We start from the raw sequence: 20,084 nt of genomic DNA on the forward strand, positions 1-20,084 counted from the left end.
GACCTGGGCTTGGCTCCTGGCTTCTTCATTATCTTCAACTACACTACTCATCTGTGTCTGATGTGGGCTTGGCTCCAGACATGTCTCTTATACAGATCCTATTGCTCATCTGTGTCTGACCTGGGCTTGGCTCCAGACAACATCTCTCTTATACAGATCCAATTGCTCACCTGTGTATGACCTGGGCTTGGCTCCTGGCTTCTCCATTATCTCCAACTACACTACTCATCTGTGTCTGACCTCACCTTGGCTCCAGACATTTCTCTTATACAGATCATATTGTTCACCTGTGTATGACCTGGGCTTGGCTCCAGACATCTCTCTTATACAGATCCTATTGCTCACCTATGTATGACCTGGGCTTGGCTCCTGGCTTCTCCATTATCTCCAACTACACTACTCATCTGTGTCTGACCTCGCCTTGGCTCCAGACATTTCTCTTATACAGATCATATTGTTCACCTGTGTATGACCTGGGCTTGGCTCCAGACATTTCTCTTATACAGATCCTATTGCTCACTTGTGTATGACCTGGGCTTGGCTCTTGACCTCGACACCCCTTCCTTCCAGACCTTACTTTCTGGTCCTATTCTTCATCTTCCTACAGCAGATGTTAACCCCCCGTCTCCCAGCAGCTGTCCCTCTCCGCGACTCTTCTGACCAGCTAACCACTTCCAGTGATAGACAGCCCATCCATGGCCACCCTAGTTCTTATCTCATTTCTCATTGTACGTTGGGGTGTCACCCTGACCTGCTTCACTGCCACCGCCTGATCCTTCAGTAAACACGTAGATCCCGCTGATTGTGTTCACTAACTCGATAAGGGAATAACACATATTATCATTCTTAATCTGCAGTAATTGCTACAGTGCAATTAGCAATTTGCAAATGGCTGCAGGGTCGCGGCTTGGCACCTGTGATGCTTGTGTACAGAGGCCCACGGTGAAATTGTACATTTAAGCTTCGAGTTAGCAATGATTTGCGCTCCTAATTGACTTCTTTCATTTCACCGGCTCCTGTAATGGTTATTAGCTGCTTGGGAAGCGGTGGGGCTGCCAACCGAGATGTCAACTTCTAAAGGAAAAGTGCACGTTGTTTATAGAGTTCAGCTGCATTGGTAAATAGACTGTAAAGTACAGTACACACACGGGTCACCGCCAATAAAATAAACTGAATAGTCCATGGATAGGCTACAGTCTCTAGTGATTGGATAGGCTGCATTCTCAGTGATGTCACCGCTCTCTAGTGAATGGATAGGCTGCATTCTCAGTGATGTCACCGCTCTCTAGTGATTGGATAGGCTACATTCTCAGTGATGTCACCGCTCTCTAGTGATTGGATAGGCTACATTCTCAGTGATGTCACCGCTCTCTAGTGATTGGATAGGTTACATTCTCAGTGATGTCACCGCTCTCTAGTAAAGGGATAGGCTGCATTCTCAGTGATGTCACCGCTCTCTAGTGATCGGATAGGCTACATTCTCAGTGATGTCACCGCTCTCCAGTGAATGGATAGGCTGCATTCTCAGTGATGTCACCGCTCTCTAGTGAAGGGATAGGCTGCATTCTCAGTGATGTCACCACTCTCTAGTGAATGGATAGGCTGCATTCTCAGTGATGTCACCGCTCTCTAGTGATTGGATAGGCTGCATTCTCAGTGATGTCACCGGTCTCTAGTGAATGGATAGGCTGCATTCTCAGTGATGTCACCGCTCTCTAGTGATTGGATAGGCTGCATTCTCAGTGATGTCACCGGTCTCTAGTGAAGGGATAGGCTGCATTCTCAGTGATGTCACCGCTCTCTAGTGAATGGATAGGCTGCATTCTCAGTGATGTCACCGCTCTCTAGTGAATGGATAGGCTGCATTCTCAGTGATGTCACCGGTCTCTAGTGAATGGATAGGCTGCATTCTCAGTGATGTCACTGCTCTCTAGTGAATGGATAGGCTGCATTCTCGGTGATGTCACTGTTATGTAGGCTATATTATCTGACAACAAACCTTTTTTAGGAGAGGTCAGCAGCGGTGGCCTCCGAGCACTCTATACAGGTTTCCTTTAATACCCTCCTTGTCATGGGATTGAGGTTAATTTGGCTACAAAAAAGGACACAGAGGTACGAGAAGGACGCAGATACTCACATAATGAAGAACTTTAATTTGCAGCGACGCCGCATCCAGGTCATACAACTCCCCTGTGAAAAGATAAAATAGCGCTTTGTAAGTATAGGGCAGCAAAACCATATTTCTCTAAAAACTGGTGAAATGTCAGAGATCTAAACAGACCCTGGATGTTTCACTTTTGGAACAGAGAAAGTGATTGAGGACACGAAGCCCAATCCTTTCTCTGAAACCAAAGCTGCACTGCAGAATAAAATAACAGGAAGTGCTCTGAACAGAGGCTCCCCATTCATTCACAAAAGTGAAACATTGTAAGCAGATTATGCTTTAATTATAAATGAACACATGAGCGATTGGTAATGATCACTCACTGTGTTCATTTAGGAAAGGAAGGGGCTAGTAATCCATGCTCACCCCATACCTGACACCAAGGAACTGTGAGGGGGCAAGGTCAAAGGGGGATTGGAGCTCCAAGGGAGGGGATTCTGGACAGGAGAAGGAGTGATCAGAACAGCGGGGAAGGACAATCTCCCAAACCAGTGGTCACCAAACACCAGGCCTGGGGGGCCAGATGCGGCCCTTTGCTTGCTTTTATCTGGCCCTTGGTGCACTATTACATCCAATGATACCCACAATGGGGCAGTGGTGGTGCTTCCATAAAGGGCACAGGAGCGCCGTCCCCTCGCTCCTGTCATCTCTCTCTCACCATAGATAGATTCATGCATTGCATGAATCTATCTATGGTTGCCGCTGCCGTCCTCTATTCAGGTGCCCGGCCCCTATTCGGGCGCCGGGCATCTGAATTACATTTGGAAGTGGCTGATTAGGGCATCCTGATTAGAGCTGTGGGCTCTAATAGGCTTCCAAAATGGTAAACAGCGGGCGCCATGCTGTGCATTCGCTGTTTACTTAGTGTTGTGTTAGGGAAGCAAATAAGTCACAGTGCCGTGACCCAAGACAGGTAAGTGCCAGGCTGGGGGGGCGGGGGCACACTGGGGCAGCATTTGATGGAGCACAGTAGCGGCAAATGATGGGGCACAGTAGCGGCAATTGATGGGGCACACTGGCAGAAATTGATGGTGCACAGTGGCAGCAATTGATGGGCACAGTGGCAGCAATTGATGGGCACACTAGCAGAAATTGATGGTGCACAGTAGCAGCAATTGATGGGTACAGTAGCTGCCTTTGATGGCACAGTGGCGGCAATTTATGGGTACAGTGGCTGTGTTTGACGGCACAGTGGCTGTGCTTGATGGGCACCATGGCTGTTCTTGATGGGCACCATGGCTGTGCTTGATGGGCACAGTGGCTGTGCTTGATGGGCACAGTGGCTGTGCTTGATGGGCACAGTGGCTGCGCTTGATGGGCACAGTGGCTGCATTTGATGTTTTTTTCCAGTTTGTTTGCACCCCCCCCCCCCAATTTTGAGCACCAGCCGCCACTGCAATGGGGCATAATCCCCCCCCCCCCCTACTCAATGACACCAACAATGGAGCACAATTCCTCCCAATGACACCAAAGATGGGGCATTGTATTTTTCCACTGACATCGGGACCTTTTCTACTCCCACTGGTCACAGTCCGGCCCCCCAAAAGTCTTCAGGACAGTAAACTGGCCCTTTGTTTAGAAAGTCTGGAGACCCCTGTCCTAAACCAATCTCCCTGTGGCTCTCCCTGTGGCTGCTGACAGCCGGAGGGTGGGAGAGGAGGAGAGTCGGCTGTGTTTTGGGGGGTGGGGGACTGCCTGCACCATACAACTGTCCAGGCTCCCCCATTTAACTGATGGGGCCTGGACTACATACAGGAGGGCCTGACTGTGATGTCTGCTTCCATGTAACAGGAATGCTTCTAAGGTACAGGAAACTGCTAAAAACTACTAACATGCTACAACAAATAGAGATACCACTGTCATGTTATGATATCTTCCCTCCCCACCCCATCCCCCAGTACTTGCTACACTATTGGGCTCATATGGCCACAAAGTGAAAGTTGTGGATAATGATTGATAGCGTAAGTGTAAATATGCGTAAGTGTAAATATGCGTAAGTGTAAATATGCGCCGTCGTATCTGTGCGCCGGACTCTAAAAACAAGATACGCTTCATCCGACCGACATAACTTTCCTACGTCGGCATATCTTGGGCGCATAGTTACGATGGACGTAGGTGGCGCTTCCATTGATTTCCTATTCACATATGCTAATCAGGGAGATACGTCGATTCACGTAAAGTTATTCCCCATATATGAGGCGCAACTCATGCAAACGTATGGACCAGGGAACACAGTCGTTCGTATTTTACGTCGTTTACGTAGTACGTGAATAGGGCTGGGCGTAGGTTACGTTCACGTCGTAGGCAGTGATCCATCGTATCTTAGGGAGTAGTTCCGACGTGATTCTGAGCATGCGCACTGGGATACGTCCACGGGACGGCGCATGCGCCGTTCGTTTTAAGTACTTGTATGGCACTCGGCCCATCATTTGCGTGGGGTCACTCCTCATTAGCATGGCTCACGCCCACCTCCACTTACGTCGACTTACGACGAGGGAACCCAGCGCAGTTTGGGAGGCAAGTGCTTTGAGAATTCGGTGCTTGCCTCTCTGCGCGGCGTGTCGGCGTAGCGTATATCAGATGTGCTACGTCGGCATAAATATGCGCCGATGTATGTGAATCTGGGCCAAAATGTTATAAATGGGGCCGTTACTTGCTTACCAGTATTTAAGAAGTCTGACATAATCCACTGAGTTTGAAAGTTTTGTAAGGATACGGCTTTAATATTAAAGAAGCAACTGAAAAAAAACATAATGTTAAATATCCACATTGAACCATCAATTCTCTATATAAAGCCCCCCGAGGAATGGAAGCAGCATTTGTACAAGATAGCGGAAGATGATGGAAATATGAAGAACCTTAGGCCTTAGAAATAATATAAATTACTGGCTTGGTTCCCTTATCTGTTCAATTATTGAGACCTTCATTATTCCATTGCTGTATATATATATACATGTTTTCCCATGCCGTTATTAATTTATACTCCTCCAGAAAACTTTGGGCTAAACCTTCAAATATGCATAGTTTAATAAGAGTTTAAAATTCCTACTTTATTGAAGAACCTACCTGAGAGCAATCTGCATATAAAATCGCTGTATGATAATGTAAGAAAAAAATTTGGATTTAATACAGTATTTTTTTTTTTTTACATTAAATTATTTTTAATGCTGTAACTGTGTCAGACAATTACTGTATTAAACATTTCATTAATTTGTTATTTTTTTTTAGCACTATAGCAGCATTAGACAATTACAGTATTAAACATTTAGGCCCGGATTCTCGTACGAGTTACGCCGGCGTATCTCCAGATACGCCGTCGTAACTCTGAGTCCGAGCCGTCGTATCTATGCGCCTGAATCTTAGAATCAGTTACGCATAGATTTGTATTTGATCTGACCGGCGTAAGTCTCTTACGCCGTCGGATCTTAACTGTATATTTACGCTGGCCGCTAGGGGCGTGTACGCTGATTTACGCCTACAAATATGTAAATCGGCTAGGTACACGAATTCACGAACGTACACCCGGCCGACGCAGTACAAATACGACGTTTACGTTAGGCTTTTCCCAGCGTAAAGTTACCCCTGCTATATGAGGCGTACATGAGGCGTACCAATGTTAAGTATGGACATCGTTTCCGCATCAAATTTTGAAAATGTTACGTTGTTTGCGTAAGTCGTTCGCGAATAGGACTGGGCGTCATTTACGTTCACGTTGAAAGCATTGGCTTCTTGCGGGTTAATTTGGAGCATGCGCACTGGGATACTTTCACTGACGGCGCATGCGCCGTTCGTAAAAAGCGTCATTTACGTGGGGTCACATAAAATTTACATAACACACGCCCACATCTACCACATTTGAATTAGGCGGGCTTACGCCGGCCTATTTACGCTACGCCGCCGCAACTTTCGTTTGAGAATACAGCACTTGCCTGTAAAAGTTGCGGAGGCGTAACGTAAATAGGATACGTTACGCCCGCACAAAGATACGCGATTCTACGTGAATCCGGGCCTTAATACATTTGTTACTGTTTAACACTATAACTGTATCAGACAATTACAGTATTAAACATTTCAATAATTTGTAAAAAAAATTAGCACTATAGCAGCATTAAACAATTACAGTATTAAACATTTAATACATTTGTTACCGTTTAACACTATAACTGTATCAGACAATTACAGTATTAAACATTTCATTAATTTGTTAATTTTCTAGCACTATAGCAGCATTAGACAATTACAGTATTAAACATTTAATACATTTGTTACTTTTTAACACTAGAGCTGTATCAGTTGATTACAGTATTAACCAGTAGGCCGTCAAATGAGGGCGGGACGATAAGCCTCTGCGTTCAGGGAAGACGTCATATGACGTCCTCGACCTTCCTGAGCCACTAGAGGCCGCCGCATCACTGGGAACCCCGATGTGCGTGCCCGGCGGCCGTGATGTCTGCCGGGCACCCGCCATTGCCCAGTAACTGAGCAATGATCGCCACTTTATTCCCTAGGTGTCTGCTAATATATTAATAACCAAACAACTACTGTTCCGGAACCTTGCCTTTAACCTCTTGCCTTTAACCTCCCTGGGACGTCCTCGGGTTTGTGGTGTGATATCTGAATGATGGGTGCAGCTACAGGCATCATTCAGATATCGCCGTCTTCACCTGACGATTCTGTGGACAATAAGAAAGATCAAAGCGGCAGTTCCACCACTTGATCGTTCTTATAGGCAGCGGGAGGAGATGTCCCCCCCCCCTCCCGCCGCCATCCGGTGCTTCTCCGGGCTCTCCCGTGCCATCGGGGGCCCGGAGAGTGAATCGGTCAGCGCTGCTGGAAAGCATAGAGATGACTGGTGACCAGATGGTCACCAGTCATCTCTATGACAGTCGGAGGCCCGGGCGCGACGTTATGACGTCACGCCCGGTACCCAGAAGTAAACAAAGCCGCAATCGCGGCTGACAGCATGTGATCAGTGATTTTTTTCTCCGATTTCATGCTTGTAAGCCTGGAGGAGAGATGTGAGGTCTTATTGACCCCACATCTCTCCATAAAGAGGACCCGTCACACTGATTCCTATTACAAGGGATGTTTACATTCCTTGTAATAGGAATAAAAGTGATAAAAAAAAAATGTAAAAAAAAGTGTAAAGATAAAAACAATTAAGTAAAATAAAATACGCGCAGAAGCGAACACGCATGCAAGTCCGGCCCACATATGTAAACGACATTCAAACCCCACATGTGAGGTATCGCCGCGTGACGTTAGAGCGTGTGCAACAGTTCTAGCCCTAGACCTCCTCTGTAACTCGAAAATAGTAACCTGTAAAAAATGTTAAAGCGTCGCCTATGGAGATTTTTAAGTACCGAAGTTTGGCGCCATTCCACGAGTGCGCGCAATTTTAAAGCGTGACATGTTGTATCTATTTACTCGGCATAACATCATCTTTCACATTATACACACAAATTGGGCTAACTTTACTGTTTTGTTATTTTTTTATTCATGAAACCGTTTTTTCTTTTTCCAAAAAAAGGCGTTTGAAAAATTATTGCGCAAATACCGTGCGAGAAAGAAAAGTTGCAAAGACCGCCATTTTATTCCCTAGGGTGTCTGCAAAAAAAAATATAATGTTTGGGGGTTCTGATCAATTTTCTAGCCCAAAAAAAATGATTTTTATATGAAGGAGAGAAGTGCCGGAATAGGCGCGGTATGGAAGTGGTTAATAACCAAACAACTACTGTTCTGGAACCTTGCCTTGAATTAGCACTTATCCACCAGGGATTGGTTGAAGTATATAATGTATATGTTACTATGAAGCCTCCTACGCGTTTCATAAAATATTTTACCATATTTAATGGAAAGCGTAGAGAGAGCCTCATAATAACATATACATTATATACTTCAACCAATCCCCGGTGGATAAGTGCCAATTCAAGGCAAGGTTCCGGAACAGTAGTAAACAACTTGAGCGTAATCTTTCTTGAGACTCTTAGTCGCGTGTTATGGTTGACATCTCTCAAGTACATAATACTACCATCATGGAGGACTCAAGCTGCCAACGTCTATATAGTGAAAAGTTGTGACCTTTAAAATATCTTTATAGTGTCATTTGATGAATTGAAATGCCTTGTTGCTTATACAGCGAAGAGACATGACTTCTCAGATATCTTTTCAGTAAACAGTTGACGCACTGGTATACAGTATCTCACAAAAGTAAGTACACCCCTCCCATTTCTGTAAATATTTCCTTGTATCTTTTCATGTGACAACACTGAAGAAATTACACTTTGTATCTACAATGTTGTGTAGTGAGTGTACAGCTTGTATAAGCGGTGTAAATTTGCTGCCCCCTCAAAATAACTCAACCACAGCCATTAATGTCTAAAACCGCTGCCAACAAAAGTGAGTACACCCCTAAGGGAAAATGTCCAAATTTGGCCCAAGTGTCAATATTTTGTGTGGCCGCCATTATTTTCCAGCACTGCCTTAACCCTCTTTGGGCATGGAGGTCACCAGAGCTTCACAGGTTGCCACGGGAGTTCCTCTTCCCCTCCTCCATGATGACATCACAGAGCTGGTGGATGTTAGAGACCCTTGCGTCCTCCACCTTCCGTTTGAGGACCCCCCACAGATGATCAATAGGGTTTAGGTCTGGAGACATGCTTGGCCAGTCCATCACCTTTACCCTCAGCTTCTTTAGCAAGGCAGTGGTGGTCTTGGAGGTGTGTTTGGGGTCGTTGTCATGTTGGAAAACTACCCTGCGGCCCAGTCTCCGAAGGGAGGGATCATGCTCTGCTTCAGTATGTCACACTACATGTTGGCATTCATGGTTCCCTCAATGATCTGTAGCCCCCCAGTGTCGGCAGTACTTATGCAGCCCCAGACCATGACACTCCCACCACCATGCCTGACTGTAGACAAGACACACTTGTCAGTGGAAGGAATAGTGTCCCACCATTGGAAACAGTGGAAGGAAACCGTGTCCCCGTGGTCAGTGTCAGTGGAAGGAAATAGTGTCCAATTGTTGGCTTCAGTGGGAAGAATATGATCAGTAACACAAAAAACAATCTCCTGCACTTGGGGCTTAGTCTATAGGTAAGTGGTGCAGCCAACCCTCTGGATAAAACAAAGTCTGCAGTCTTGCTGCCCTTCTCAGAACAATGGGTATCCTATAACTGAAATATAAAATGGAGAAAAGGAGGGCACACCGATCTTGTGCATTACGAGCGTGTATAAAAAAGCTTATCAGTCCCCCTGTCACTGGGCAAGGGCACATCACGTGATGTGTATCTATATCTGACAGGGGCAGAGTGAATCCCATATTCATCCCAGCACAGCTGTGTGGTCACTGTCAGCTGGTTCATGCTATGTGGACAAACCTTACCGGGGGGAGGTTCTTAGGGTTCCTTCAGAAGTCCTGTGTTCATTTGAGGTTTCATTGATGGCTGGTTCTCTTTGGGTTCCTTCATGGGTTCAGTGGTGACTGGTTATTTGGGTTCTTGTATGGGGGTTCAGTGGTGGTTAGTTCTCTTTGGGTCCTTCTATGGGTTCAGTGGTGACCTGTCTCTCTTTGTGTCCTTCTATGGTTCAGTAGTTGGTTGTCTTTGGGTTCTTGTATGGGGTTCAGTGGTGACTGGCTCTCTTTGGGTCCTTCTATGAGTTCAGTGGTTGGTTGTCTTTGGGTTCTTGTATGGGTTCAGTGGTGACTGGCTCTCTTTGGGTTCTTGTATGGGTTCAGTGGTGGTTAGTTCTCTTTGGGTTCTTGTATGGGGGTTCAGTGGTGACTGGCTCTCTTTGGGCCCTTCTATGGGTTCAGTGGTGACTGGCTCTCTTTGGGTCCTTCTATGGGTTCAGTGGTTGGTTTGTCTTTGGGTTCTTGTATGGGGTTCAGTGGTGGATGGCTCTCTTTGGGTTCTTGTATGGGTTCAGTGGTGACTGGCTCTCTTTGGGTATTGTATGGGTTCAGTGGTGACTGGCTCTCTTTGGGTCCTTCTATGGTTCAGTGGTTGGTTGTCTTTGGGTTCTTGTATGGGGTTCAGTGGTGACTGGCTCTCTTTGGGTTCTTGTATGGGTTCAGTGGTGACTGGCTCTCTTTGGGTTATTGATGGGTTCAGTGGTGACTGGCTCTCTTTGGGTCCTTCTATGGGTCAGTGGTGACTGGCTCTCTTTGGGTCCTTCTATGGGTTCAGTGGTTGTTTGTCCTTTGGGTTCTTGTATGGGGTTTCAATGGTGACTGGCTCTCTTTGGGTCCTTCTATGGGTTCAGTGGTGACTATCTCTCTTTGGGTCCTTCTATGGGTTCATTGGTGACTGGCTCTCTTTGGGCTCTTGTATGGGGTTCAGTGGTGACTGGCTCTCTTTGGGTTCTTGTATGGGTTCAGTGGTGGTTGGTTCTCTGGGTTTCTGGGGTCAGTGGTGACAGGTTCTTTCAGTGAGCCCCAGCTCTTTGACGGAGATCCTAACGCTGGTCAGTCATGTGGGTGGGGCCGTGTAGGGTTCCCCCAGGCTGACCTTGTTGGAGAGCACTGTAGGGGGACTTCTGAGCTCACATCATTGTGGGTGGGAAGACCCCAATAGGCTTCACAGATTTTACACAACATTTCTGTACTGTTACTGGTCAGAGGTGTCATAAGCCGTCATCTTGTCATGAAGTCTTCTCATACATAGGATGTGCCCTTAACTTAAAAAAAAAAAAGCTTATCAGTCCGCCAGCAATAAGACTGCGTCTCTGGACACTTGCAACCTGGACCGGATATTGGAGGGGTCCGAAGGCATCACAAACGGCTAAGCGGATATTGGACCCCTCCAATATGCCGTCCAGGTTGCAGGTGTCCAGAGACGCAGCCTTATTTGCTGGCGGAGTGATAAGCTTTTTTATACACGTTTGTTTGTGAGTACGATCACTGCTGTTAAGTTTTTAATAAATCTTAACATTGGTAATGCACAAGGTCGGTGTGCCCCCCTTTCCTCTTTTTGAGTGAGTGACTGTATGTATAGCGCTACAAATGCGAACTAAATCGCCTCAAGGTGCTTATTTACATCCAGTGTCGTTCCTGATCCTTCAGAAGAGATGAGTCTTAGTTTTTTCCTGAAGACCCGATGGTTTTCTTTCATGCGGATGTCAGGGGTCCTTGGGACTGCGAATCTTCGTTCTCCTTTAGATTTGTAGCGGACTTGGGGATGTGGAGGAGGTTTGGTTAGTTGACCGGATGGGCGCGACTGGTTGTAGTGTTTTATTTTTCTGCATAGGTATTGAGGAGCGTTTCCTTGTGTGCATTTGTGAGTGAGGCCAGAGGGTCTTTAATGTGACCCAATCTTCACGGGCTAGCCAATGTAGGGACTCAGGGACGGTGTGATTGATTCCAGGGCTTTTTTCTCCGTTATCAGTCTGGCTGCTGTATTCTGGACGACTTGTAGACGCAAATTTGGTATTTGGGAAGTCCTGTGTAGAGGGAGTTTGCATAGTCGAGTCAGGAATTGATGCTGTTCCAACTACTACTGCTGTGTCTTCTTCCGGGATGAAGGGGATGAGTCTACATAGCAGGCGGAGGAGATGGAGAGATCCGCTGACTACTGATCCTATTTGTGCGTCCATCGTCATGTCTGAGTCAAAGATGACTCCGAGACTTTGACTTTGGTGCTCGGGGGTGATAGTTTGTCCAAGGATGGTGGGGTGGTATGCATGTTGTCCTAGAGTTTTTCTTTTTGGTTTGTGTGGAGAAAAAGAAGTTCTGTTTTGGGTCCATTAAGTTTGAGGGAACTCTCGTCATCCAATCATCGATCAATGAGAGGGCCATTTTCTAGTGCGTGATATTGGTCTTTTTTGTCGGTGATGCGAACGTAAATTTGAGTGTCATCAGCGTAGGAGTGATAGAGCAGGTCCTGTTTGCTGATGATTTTGAGGAGTGGGCGGAGGTAGATGTTGAAGAGCATGGGTGACAGGGGTGATCCTTGAGGGACTCCACATGTAATTGTACATGCTTCCGAAGTGAAGGCTCCTAGTTTCACTGTCTGGGATCGATTATCTAGGAAGGATGCGAACCAGGATAGATCCGAGTCTGTGACTCCGGCTACTTCTGTGAGACGAGTGAGCAGAGTTTTGTGGTCTACTGTGTCGAAAGCTGCACTGAGGTCCAGCAGCACCAGGAGACATGATTCTATAGCCCAATGATCAGTGTCAGTGAAAGAAGGAGTTCCCCATCGTTGGCGGCAGTGGAAGGAATTGTTTCTCACTGTTGGTGTCAGTGGAAGAAATAGTGTCCCGTCATTGACATCAGTAATGCCCATCATTGTCATTATGAGCAATAGAGCCCCATCATTGGTATCAGTGGGAGGAATAGTGTCCCATCATTGGTATCAGTGGGAGGAATAGCGACCCATTATTGGTGTCAGTGGGAGGAATAGCGCCCCATCATTGGTGTCAGTGGGAGGAATAGCGTCCCATCATTGGTATCAGTGGAAGGGATTGTGTCCCATCAATGGTATTAGTGGGAGGAATAGTGTCCCATCATTGGTATTAGTGGGAGGAATAGCGCCCCATCATTGGTGTCAGTGGGAGGAATAGCGTCCCATCATTGGTGTCAGTGGGAGGAATAGTGCCCCATCATTGGTATTAGTGGGAGGGATTGTGTCCCATCATGAGTGTCAGTGGAAGGAATAGTGTCCCATCATTGGTATCAGTGGGAGGAATAGTTTCCCATCATTGGTATCAGTGGGAGGAATAGCGCCCCATTATCGGTGTCAGTGGGAGGAATAGCGCCCCATTATTGGCGTCAGTGGGAGGAATAGCGCCCCATTATTGGTGTCAGTGGGAGGAATAGTGCCCTAAGGGCTAGATAAAGACAAGCAAAGGCCAACATTTGTCCTGTAGGCGGCAGTTTGGAGACAACTTGTCTACATGATCAGATTCCATTGGAGGTTTCTTCGGAAGATTTTGTTCTCCTGTACATACTGTGATACAGAAGTCATTTAACTTTCAGGAGGATCCGTCTTCAATAAAGACGCCATAACTATCCACATTTCATATTATATCTCATGATGACAACCAGGGCACACTGGTGTGATGACATGTATACTGACTTTATATTGGTTGGTCGTGTTATTCAGCCCAAATTACAAGCGTATAGAAAGTCGTATATCGTCTTCATGTCTACCTTATGAGGCTCCTACCACGAGGGCATTGAATTTATACCGGACACCGGTGATTCTCAGCCGTCTTTACAACTGTGTTGAGAGCCATATCTTTTCTTTATACTCGCCCTATGAGGCCTCTATTACAATAAAAGGCAGTAGGTGTGATATAGTGATGGGATGATGGGCATTCTTTGTACGTTTCCTGAGTTTTGATTGGAAGACTCAGTTTGTGTATTTCTTTGATATAATATTAAGGACTGAAATGCTTTCCTTTGAGATATATCTGGGGAAGAATTGAAAACAAGCTTACTCAAGGCATCCCTGTGTCTCAGATACAGAGAGTTTCTTGTGATGCATTTTGTTTTATATTTAAAGGAATTGTACACTTTAAACACATTGTACACACGGTATTACAAGGTATTAGTGTAGGTACAATATATCCCCTCCGCTATTTTCTGGCCCTACCTTGTAATGATGGGCTCACACATTGTGGCTGATCAATACCCTCATGTCCATTTATTACTTCACCTAGCTTGACCCTATGAGTCAAAGGGACCGGACAACCAGGGGCGCTGCTAGGTGGTAAAAAGACCAGGGGCTTCAGCCCGAAGTCCAAGAACCAGGGTGGGGGGGGGTCGTGGCTTTTCTTTGGGCAGTGGGGTTGTGTGACTTACCAGTGCCCATCAATGCTGACCAGTAAACACACCTGCCTAACACTGACCATTACACTGACCTACATACACTGACCACTGACCTGCCTGACCTACATACACTGACCACTGACCTGCCTGACCTACACACACTGACCACTGACCTGCCTGACTTGCCTGACCTACACACACTGACCTACATACACAGTGACTGACCTGCCTGACCTAAATACACTGACCACTGACCTACCTGACTTGCCTGACCTACACACACTGACCACTGACCTGCCTGACCTACACACGCTGACCACTGACCTGCCTGACCTACACACACTGACCAGTGACCTGCCTGACCTACACACACTGACAGACCCAGGTATTGTGGCATATGTCGTTTCTTCACAGGAAGTGTCAGTTCTCACACTACAGGCAGAGATCATGCATTACCTTGTGCAGTGCCGTGCCATGCTGCATGCCTCATGTTATACACAAAAATAAACTGCTGACACCGAAATGTTTTACCAAAATTATTAACCTCACTATAAGCTGTGCGTATAGGCAACATTGTTGGTGTCAGTAGGAGGAATAGTGTCCCATCATTTGTTTCAGTGGGAGACTAGTGTCCCCATCACTGGTTTCAGTGGAGGAATAGTGCCCCATCACTGGTTTGAGTGGGAGGAATAGTGCCCCATCATTGGTTTGAGTGGGAGGAATAGTGCCCCATCACTTGTTTCAGTGGGAGGAATAGCGCCCCATTATTGGTTTCAGTGGAGGGAATAGCGCCCCATCATTGGTTTCAGTGGAAGGAATAGTGCCCCATCACTGGTTTCAGTGGAAGGAATAGTGCCCCATCAATGGTTTCAGTGGGAGGAATAGTGCCCCATCATTGGTTTCAGTGGAAGGAATAGCGCCCCATCACTGGTTTCAGTGAAAGAAATGTTGCTTTATTATTGGTTTAAGACTCCACTTATGATGGGGAGGCCAGATTTTTTATTATATTTGTAAAGACAAAACATTGTAATCCATACCACATAACTGGAGAATCTTGCGATCCAGCTCATCGTAGCTTTCACTTGGCGCGGGTTCAGGTTTGGTTAGTGATTTCTCCGAGGAACCAGTTGACAGGCTGACTTGGGGCCACGGCTGGAGCTTCTGGACAGCCAGCACCCGCTTGCACGCCACCACCATCTGTAAAACAGAAACAACATTGCGGGTTTTAGAAAGGCTTCGTATTGGTGGGGAATTCTCCAGACGCGACAGACGTTTCTCATGCTCATCTAGGGACCGTGTTACAACGAAGCCTCCAGATGTCTCTGCAGAACCCAATATGTAATGTAGTACAGCCGGAGAAAACCATCTGCCTCGGGTTTTCTAACTCTCCCATTGTCCTATCCTGATACTAGAAGACTATAACAGTTAATAGAGGATTCTATTACCAATGTTATTTAATATATCAAATGTAATTTGTACACAGATCACTCTTGTAATTTGTTTCAATAACAACCTGCACTTATGTAAATCCAAAACCCCTCAGCATCCCGTTTGGAAGTTCCCCCCTGTGTCCCCGCTGTATTTCCAGAGTAATATGAGCAGGATATTGAATTTGGACTTTATTCTGTATTAGTGTTGAGCGGAATACGCCATATTCGATTTCGCGATATATCACGAATATATAGCCAAATATTCGAGAAATATTCGCTAAAATCGAATATTCGTGATATTTTATCCAAATGAAATTTTTGCGAAATTTCGCTATTGCGAATGCGAAAATAATTGCGAAATTTCGACAAGTGCGGTAGGAGAACTCTGATTGGCTCATGCTGAAATCGAATATTCTTGATATATTATCTAAATTTCGCAAATGCGAAATTGATTGCGGAATTTCGACAACTGTGGTAGGAGAACTCTGATTGGCTCCGATGCAAAAGAAGGGCGGAGAAAGTATTCGCTAATATTCTGAAATCGAATATTCGTGACATTTTATCCAAAAAACAATATTGCGAAATTTCGCTAATGCGGATGTGAAAATGATAGCGAAATTTTAACAACTGTGGTAGGAGAACTCTGATGCAAAAGAAGGGCGGAGAAAATAATCGCGCAATATTCCTATTGCCGAATATTCGCATTGCGAATATTCGGCAATATAAAATGATCGCTTCAGCTACTCGGCCCAGTGTCTCTAATCATACCAGCAATGCTTTTAGACGTCGCTGGAGATCACTAGGATGTGATCTGTTTTAAAAATAAAATTGAAAAAATGCGAATATTCGGAATAGCGAATATTGGCCGCGAAATTCGATATATTCGCGAATACTCGAATATGCCATATTCGAGCCGAATATTCGCAATACGAATATTCGTGAGCAACACTATTCTGTATTGGAAGTCAAATAAATGCACTCTCTGGAGAGCCTGGTGTGTTGCTGCGGGACAATATAATTTATAGTCCTCATACTAACACCTAAATATCAATTATCTAACCGGACTCTGTACTATACGTTTGATATCACTACATTGGTGCCGTGACCCGGATTCGAACCAGGGTTTCTGCGGGACAAAATCATTTATAGTCATTATAATAACACCTACATATCAATTATCTAACCGGACTCTGTACAATATATATGACTTCACTACAGATATGCAAGCACCTCCTCTTTTGACTGTGTATAAAACTTGTATTGCTTTCAATAAAGATTCATTCCTGCTTGACCCTCAACACAGAGCTTCGCCTCGTATTTGGGGGAGAATTATTCGTATGGGTTTTTTGTTCGGCTGATTGGAGTGTCCGGTAGCTGCCTTTGTGTTCGGGAATGGAATGTCTTAAACGACTTTAAACCCCTTTCATACTTGGGGTGTCGTTACAACACCTGTGACCAGAAACCGAATTAACATGAGCTCATTAACTAATCCCTTTTGACAGCCTAGATGACTCACAGATATGACCTTTAGGCCAGACTTGCCGTCTTGTAGCTCAGAAGACACAATCAACATTATCACAAATCAACACAGGACTCCTTCACACAATTGCAGGGTTAATTAGCCCAGACTACAATGGCTGAAAGAGAAGCCACACTAGACTCATTTACATTATAACAAACAACGGACAGGTGGCTGGAGGTGACATCAGCACCTCCTAACAGTATGAATCAGTCAGTCTTTCTAATATGGCATATACAGGGTTCCATTTTAAGTAACCCAAGCCATATTCTTAATGTCCATTATTTTCTTACTCACCCTGTGCCAGGGGCGGACAGACAACTCATGGGGTCCCCGGGCAATAGAAGACTATGGGGCCCCTGGGCTTACAGATGGCCACCACGCCAGGAGGCAGTGCAGAGGCGGGGCAGCTAAAATCTCAGGATTTTCACATCAGAAGCATGTTGGTTTCAGACATATCAGGGATAGATGTAAAAAAAAAACATAGATTTTTACATACTGTCCCTGGTTTTACTGAGCCTAGCAACCCTGATGGGGCCCCCTACTGACAGCATGGGTTCCATGGGCCCTCCCGTCAGAGTCAGAATAAACAATCATAATTTTGTATTTTCCATCCATTTCATGATTAATCCCAGTAATAGTGGTCACCCGGCCAAATACAAAGGGTAAATAACCACCCCATCCTAAAAAAGGAAATATTATGGACTTTACTATGTGAGGCTAGCCGCTCGGTTGTTATCCCGGAGGAGCGGGAGGGGACATCCCCCCCCCCTCCCGCCGCCTCCGCCGCTTATACAGGGCCTCCTGTCCCACCGGGAGACCCGATCTGTGATCCGCCGACTCCAGTGCCTAGAGAGAGACTGAAACGAAGCCGCGAACACCTTCAATCCAGTCTCTTCAGTGTAAACACGGAAGTGACGTCACTTCCGGGTTTCTTGGCTGCCAATGGCGCCGGTTTTAAAAAAAATACACAGTATTCAGAATCACCGTTTTCGGCGATCTGAATACTTTGAAGTGCAATGGAGGGATTTGGGGTCTTTTAGACCTCCGATCCCTCCATAAAGAGTACCTGTCACCACCTATGGGATGTTTACATTCCTTGTGACAGCAATAAAAGTGATCAACATTTATTTTTATTTTTAAAACACAATTTTATATTATAAAAAAAAATAAAAAAAATTAAAGCGCCCCCCTCCCCGCGAGCTCGCGCAGCAAAGAAAACACATACGGAAGTTGCGCTTGCATATGTAAACGATGATCAAATCACACGTGAGGTATCGTCGTGATCGTCAGAGCGAGAGCAATAATTCTAGCCGTAGACCTGCTCTGTAACTCTAACCTGGTAACCATAAAAAAAATCATCTTTCACATTATACAAAAAAATTGGGCTAACTTTACTTTTTCATTTTTTTAAACCACTTAAGACCCGGACCAATATGCAGGTAAATTACCAGGCCCCTTTTTTGCGATTCGGCACTGCGTTGCTTTAACTGTCAATTGCGCAGATTGTGCGACGTGGCTCCCAAACAAAATTGGCGTCCTTTTTTTCCCACAAATAGAGCTTTCTTTTGGTGGTATTTGATCACCTCTGCGGTTTTTATTTGTTTGCGCTATAAACAAAAATAGAGCGCCAATTTTGAAAAAAAAATGCAATATTTTTTACTTTTTGCTATAATAAATATCCCCCAAAAATATATAAAAAATAATTTTTTTTCCTCAGTTTAGGCCGATACGTATTCTTCTACCTATTTTTGGTAAGAAAAAATCACAATAAGCGTTTATCGATTGGTTTGCGCAATATTTATAATGTTAACAAAATAGGGGATAGTTTTATTGCATTTTTATTAATATATTTATTTTTTTACTACTAATGGCGGCGATCAGCGATTTTTTTCGTGACTGCGACATTATGGCGGACACATCGGACAATTTTGACACATTTTTCACAGCAAAAAGTGCTATAAAAATGCATTGTTTACTGTGAAAATGACAATTGCAGTTTGGGAGTTAACCACTAGGGGGCGCTGAAGGGGTTATGTGTGACCTCATATGTGTTTCTAACTGTAGGGGGGCGGGGCTGAACGTGTGATGTCATTGATCGCCTTTCCCTATATCAGGGAACAGACGATCAATGACAGTGCCACTGTGAAGAACGGGGAAGGTGTGTTTACACACACCTCTCCCCATTCTTCAGCTCCTGTAACCGATCGCGGGACTCTGGCTGCGATCGGGTCTGCGTGTCCCGCGGCCCAGCAGTGCCATTCTGCCGACGTAGATCGGCGTTAGGCGGTCCTTAAGTGATTAAATTAATGAAAGTGTCTTTTCCCCAAAAAGTTGCGTTTAAAACACTGCTGCACAAATACCGTGTGACATAAAATATTGCAACAATTGCCATTTTATTCTCTAGATTCTCTGCTAAAAATATATATATAGGTCCGGATTCACGTAGCACTTACGCCGACGTATCTCGAGATACGTCGGCGTAAGTGTCAAGGTGCGCCGTCGTATCTATGCGCCGCGCCCATAGAATTAGATACGCCTGAAAATAGGCTTCCTCCGACCGACGAACTTGCCTACGCCGTGTATCTTGGGCGCATATTTACGCTGGCTGCCTCATTGCAAATATGCAAATGAGGGAGATACGTCGATTCACGAACATAGTTGCACCCGGCGCATAATATACGCGGTTTGCGTACGGCTTAGGTCCGGCGTATAGTTATTCCCCATCTATGAGGCGCAACTCATGCAAAGGTATGGACCAGGGAACTGCCGTCGTATTTTACGTTGTTTACGTAGTAGTACGTGAATGGGGCTGGGCGTAGGTTACGTTCACGCCGTAGGCATTGAGCCGTCGTATCTTAGGGAGTATATTCGACGTGATTTTGAGCATGCGCACGGGGATACGTCCACGGGACGTTCGTTCGGCCCATCATTTGCATGGGGTCACGCTTCATTTAAATGGATCACGCCCACTTTCACCTACTTTGAATTAGGCCGGCTTACGCCTACAATTTTTCGTTACGCCGGCGCAACGTTGGGAGCAAGTGCTTTGTGAATACTGTGCTCGCTGCTCTGCGCAGCGTCGGCGTAGCATATATTCGATACGCTACGCCTGGCATAAAGATGCGCCGAGGTATGTGAATCTGGGCCATAATGTTTAGGGTTTCTAAGAAATTTTCTAGCAAAAAAAAAGGATTTTAA

General features: G+C 45.5%; 1 protein-coding gene across 1 annotated transcript in view; it reads right to left on the reverse strand.

Annotated features, from left to right (window-relative positions):
- LOC120921542 (cGMP-dependent 3',5'-cyclic phosphodiesterase-like) overlaps positions 1–15,131 on the reverse strand; it is a gene marked incomplete at its 5' end in the record, with an annotated part of 126,698 nt that extends 111,567 nt beyond the window's left edge. Inside the window, 2 exons of the mRNA XM_040334041.1 lie at positions 2,138–2,190; positions 14,972–15,131. Coding sequence (XP_040189975.1) covers positions 2,138–2,190; positions 14,972–15,131 — 213 coding nt within the window. The remainder of the gene's footprint in view (positions 1–2,137; positions 2,191–14,971) is intronic.
- Positions 15,132–20,084: the final 4,953 nt, after the last annotated feature.

Source organism: Rana temporaria (assembly GCF_905171775.1).
Source record: "Rana temporaria chromosome 2 unlocalized genomic scaffold, aRanTem1.1 chr2bb, whole genome shotgun sequence".
Classification (NCBI taxonomy): Eukaryota; Metazoa; Chordata; class Amphibia; order Anura; family Ranidae; genus Rana; species Rana temporaria.